Source organism: Fukomys damarensis, unplaced genomic scaffold (genome assembly GCF_012274545.1).
Source record: "Fukomys damarensis isolate Sample0158 unplaced genomic scaffold, DMR_v1.0_HiC HiC_scaffold_15, whole genome shotgun sequence".
NCBI lineage: Eukaryota > Metazoa > Chordata > Mammalia > Rodentia > Bathyergidae > Fukomys > Fukomys damarensis.
Window position 1 is genome coordinate 63,697,858 of NW_022900927.1, and position 1,368 is coordinate 63,699,225.

Genomic DNA, 1,368 nt, shown 5'->3' on the forward strand with positions numbered 1-1,368 from the left:
CAATATACTTACAACCAATACTCATGATCCCCACAAGGAAGAAGCTCAGAGCTGCCGCGGGAGCTTCCCTTTCCAAGAACGGAGTGTGGATGAGGAGGGGAGCAGGCGCTGGCTTTGCAGAGGGGGGGCGAGGGGTCACCTTGTTCTTAACACATATGGAGTTACTAGAGTTAACAATACTTACAACCAATACTCATGATCCCCACAAGGAAGAAGCTCAGAGCTGCCGCGGGAGCTTCCCTTTCCAAGAACGGAGTGTGGATGAGGAGGGGAGCAGGCGCTGGCTTTGCAGAGGGTGGGCGAGGGGCGTCACCTTGTGAACTCCAGCTCTTGTCTCCCTGACACGACTCGGATGTAGGCCCCGGATATATCTCGCTACTGTTGCCATGGCAGCTGCCTCTGTGTTGGTTGGGCTTCTTGGAGATGTAAGCAACAGAACCTGACCCCGGAGCAGCTGAAGGGAAACAGAAAAGGTTGGGTGAGACTTGCTGGTCGATTCCAGGAGGAAGGCACCTGTCAAGCTGGAGGCTGCCCGGAGCTGGAATCTCCAAACTCCAGGGCTCTCTGTCCACACTGCTCCAAACACCTCCCTCCGCGCCGACTTCATCCTCTAGACCAGTGTCTTAGGGTGGCCAGAACGGGGCCAGTCGGTAGCTGCAGGTTCACTTCCAGGGCGAGAGAGGAAAATGAACACCCAAGCTTGTGCGGTGGCGCATGAGGTGGGAGGGTGGCTTGCGTCTCCCAGATCGAGACTTCAGCTGGGGCAAGGGGAAGAAACACAGCAAGGGAGGGAGGAACTCTGGTTACCCTGTCCTGGGACACTCGTACACACCTCCAAGTACCACGGCGGCCCACCCAGGCCAGAGGAGGAGGCCCTTACCAGAACAGGGGTGGGGCAGAGGGCTGCACAGCCTGGAATAGGACGAGGCCATCGGTGCACCGCCTGCCCCTCCACCAACTCCCCTCTGCCTGCCCCACATCTCAGCCCGAAGACATCACTCCGGAGCTGAAGCCCCCTGCAGGGAATCACCAAGCCCAGTACCCTACCCAGGGACTCCTGGCCCCGCCACCCCTCTCCCTGCCTCCTGAGTCCCCTCCGCCCTTTCCTGTGCCTCTTCACTGACTGGTCCCTTGCTCCTGTCACCTCTCCGTCTCCTCTCCTTTCACACTTGGGTGACAGTGACTTTTCCCACAGCCACAGTCTTGTCGTGCCTCTTCTGTGCTCAGAATCGTTAATGTGTCCCCACCAAGGCCAGCTGCGAACCTGGCGCAAAAAAAAAGCCAAGAAAAGTACCATTGGAGTCCTAAATAGAAAGCTTTTTCCATTTTTTTTTTTTTTTGTGGGCCTTTTTCTCTTTTTTTTGTGTG

The 1,368-nt window shown here is 56.7% G+C and overlaps 1 protein-coding gene across 1 annotated transcript in view; it reads right to left on the minus strand.

The window, feature by feature from the left end:
* Window positions 1-213: 213 nt before the first annotated feature.
* LOC104867117 overlaps window positions 214-1,368 on the minus strand; it is a 4,150-nt gene continuing 2,995 nt past the window's right edge. Inside the window, exon 3 of the mRNA XM_010631393.1 lies at window positions 214-454. Within this exon, the coding sequence (XP_010629695.1) occupies window positions 218-454 (237 nt within the window). The 3' untranslated portion in view covers window positions 214-217. The remainder of the gene's footprint in view (window positions 455-1,368) is intronic.